The 2,379-nt window shown below is 48.7% G+C and overlaps 1 protein-coding gene across 1 annotated transcript; it reads left to right on the forward strand.

The window, feature by feature from the left end:
* Positions 1-1,187: 1,187 nt before the first annotated feature.
* Positions 1,188-1,595, forward strand: AURANDRAFT_16868 (hypothetical protein; the record flags this gene model as incomplete). Its single annotated transcript, XM_009043936.1, has 1 exon — positions 1,188-1,595. A coding segment is annotated over one exon (408 nt), but the record flags the coding sequence as incomplete, so codon positions are not given.
* Positions 1,596-2,379: the final 784 nt, after the last annotated feature.

A 2,379-nucleotide genomic window follows, 5' to 3' on the forward strand; every position in this document is an offset into this window, starting at 1 on the left:
CCGAGAAAACTGGCTGCTGTCTGGCCCAGCCAGGGCCATCAAAGTGCCACACCAGCTCCTCCCTTAAGAGTAAGCCTATCAAGGCGGACCTCGCCGTCGCGCACTATATCGAGACGGACCCCACTCGGCTGGGGTAGCTGCCCATTTATAGCCCCTGTTATTCTCGGCTCTTTTATTTGCCCGTTCATATTTATCTGCATTTATTTAGATATTTATTTCCTATTTATTTCCTATTTATGGCGCAAATCTATGTTGGAACCATATGGCGCAAAATCTATGTTGGAACCAAGCCATAAGCCTTGTCGAGGACATGGTGAAAAATGGAGTCGCAAGTCTTGGTTCCATCATGCATTTCGCGAATCTACGTTGGAATCATATGGCGCAAAATCTATGTTGGAACCAAGCAATAAGCCTTGTCGAGGACATGGTGAAAAATGGAGTCGCAAGTCTTGGTTCCATCATGTATTTCGCGTCGAAGTCTTGGTTCCATCATCTATTTCATAAACTTTCTACGCGCACTAAGTAATGGGCGTGCGGGTTTTTAATCACCAGGGTATGGAGATGATCAAAGTGTCCATTGAGTGGTATTGGTTCAGGTAGCGTCGACAAACCCGCATTAGATTGTTTCCATCATAGGCATGAATATTGGTTCCATCATGCTTTTCTCGACCACTTGGTTCCATCATACGATTAATCTATCCGATTGGTTCCATCTTAGCAATCGCCCGCAATTTTATCAGCGCTTCGTTCGCGCGCATGCGGTCAACTTAGCCACTGAGATCGTTGCGCGTCTCGGCAAATTCGCTGAGATGTGGGGCTGCCAAGCCTGTCATGCCATCATATGGCAGCGCTTCGATCGAGCGGCCGATCGTGTTCAGCCGTCGTGTTAACACGATCGGTTAAAGGCGTTGCCCTAGTCATAGAACGGGCCGAAGTTAGAAAGGTTAGTTATGACCATGGCCACCGGACCTACACTATGCCCCTTTCCAGAGAAAACTTCCGCCGGCCGGGAAAAACTCAATTGGACCATCTGCTTAATTTTCGTCACAATTGCCATTTGGAGGGTCTCAAAAAATCGCAAACTTAGAAGAATTATTTTCATATGGCAGCGTGCGTTACCACAGTGGCTCACATGGTCGTGTTTGAAGCTCCAATCACGAACATGGTGCTGGGATGCCGACAAATGGAATCAGGAGGCCCAAAAGTATTACGATCATACAGCACCGATGCTATTTGATACAGTTTCAGAATTGGGGGGTTACTTCATAAAGCTTGGTCAACGCTTTTCGATGTCAAGAGGAATAATATCAGAGACCTACGTAGATGCTCTGAAACCGCTCTGCGTGGACGTCCCGTCGCGACCGTTTGAAACAATGGCTGAGGTCTTCTTGAGTTCAACTGGAAAGTCGCTAGACGACTTGTTCGAGTTTGTCGACCATGACTCGCTCGGGTCGGCGAGCCTCGCGCAAGTACACCGAGCGGTAGTTTGCAAAGATCAAGGTGGGACTCGTGAAGTTGTTGTCAAGATAATGTACCCCGAAGTGGACAAAACATTTCTGTTGGACCTCGATAATGTTCTCCTTCTTTGCAAGTTTTTGGCGCCAGAAATTTACGAACATCTTAATAGAGAATATGAAACTCATATGAACGAACTTGATTTTAGAAGTGAGGCGCGGAGTCTAACCCGAATTACCCAGTCGATGATCCATGCAGGCTTTGCTCCGCATGAGGTGGTCATCCCACAGCCGCTCATGCCGTCGACGTGCACTACTAGAAAAACTTTAGTAATGGACTTTTTGCCGGGATTGAGCTTTCAGTCAATTATTGCACGCGATGTGGACGCTTTCGCGCGTGCCCTCGGCCTCAGAGACGCACAAGAGCTTCGCGAACAATTCAACGCAACTTCTGGAGCAAAGGAAATCGGGCGTTCGAGCATGGATAAGAGGGGCCAAGAGCTCGGTGATTGTGCCGCCCCGAAACACATCAACTGGAACGATATATCCCGAGCAAAACGTGTCAGCGAAATGTCGTCCCAGATCAAAAATTGGTCTGTCGCAGTTCACAATGGATTTATTCTTACTGCACGTGGGATTGGGGCACGTGCGTTCCTCTCTGAAAGCTTTTTGCAGATGCGACAGTACCAGAGATCGCAGGCAGAGGAGCTTCAGCGAATTTTGGATGTCGTCGTGCAGGTGCACGGGCATCAGATGCTTCTCGACGGATTCGTCAACATCGATCCTCATCCGGGGAACATTTTAATCGCACCGGATGGTCGGGTTGGCCTCATTGATTACGGACAGTGCGTTGAATTCTCTATCGAAGAGCGACGCGGCTTGTGCCGCGTGATCAGGGCGCTAGGTTCGGGAGATAAACTCGGCG

Source organism: Aureococcus anophagefferens (genome assembly GCF_000186865.1).
Source record: "Aureococcus anophagefferens unplaced genomic scaffold AURANscaffold_87, whole genome shotgun sequence".
In the NCBI taxonomy this organism is placed as follows: Eukaryota; class Pelagophyceae; order Pelagomonadales; family Pelagomonadaceae; genus Aureococcus; species Aureococcus anophagefferens.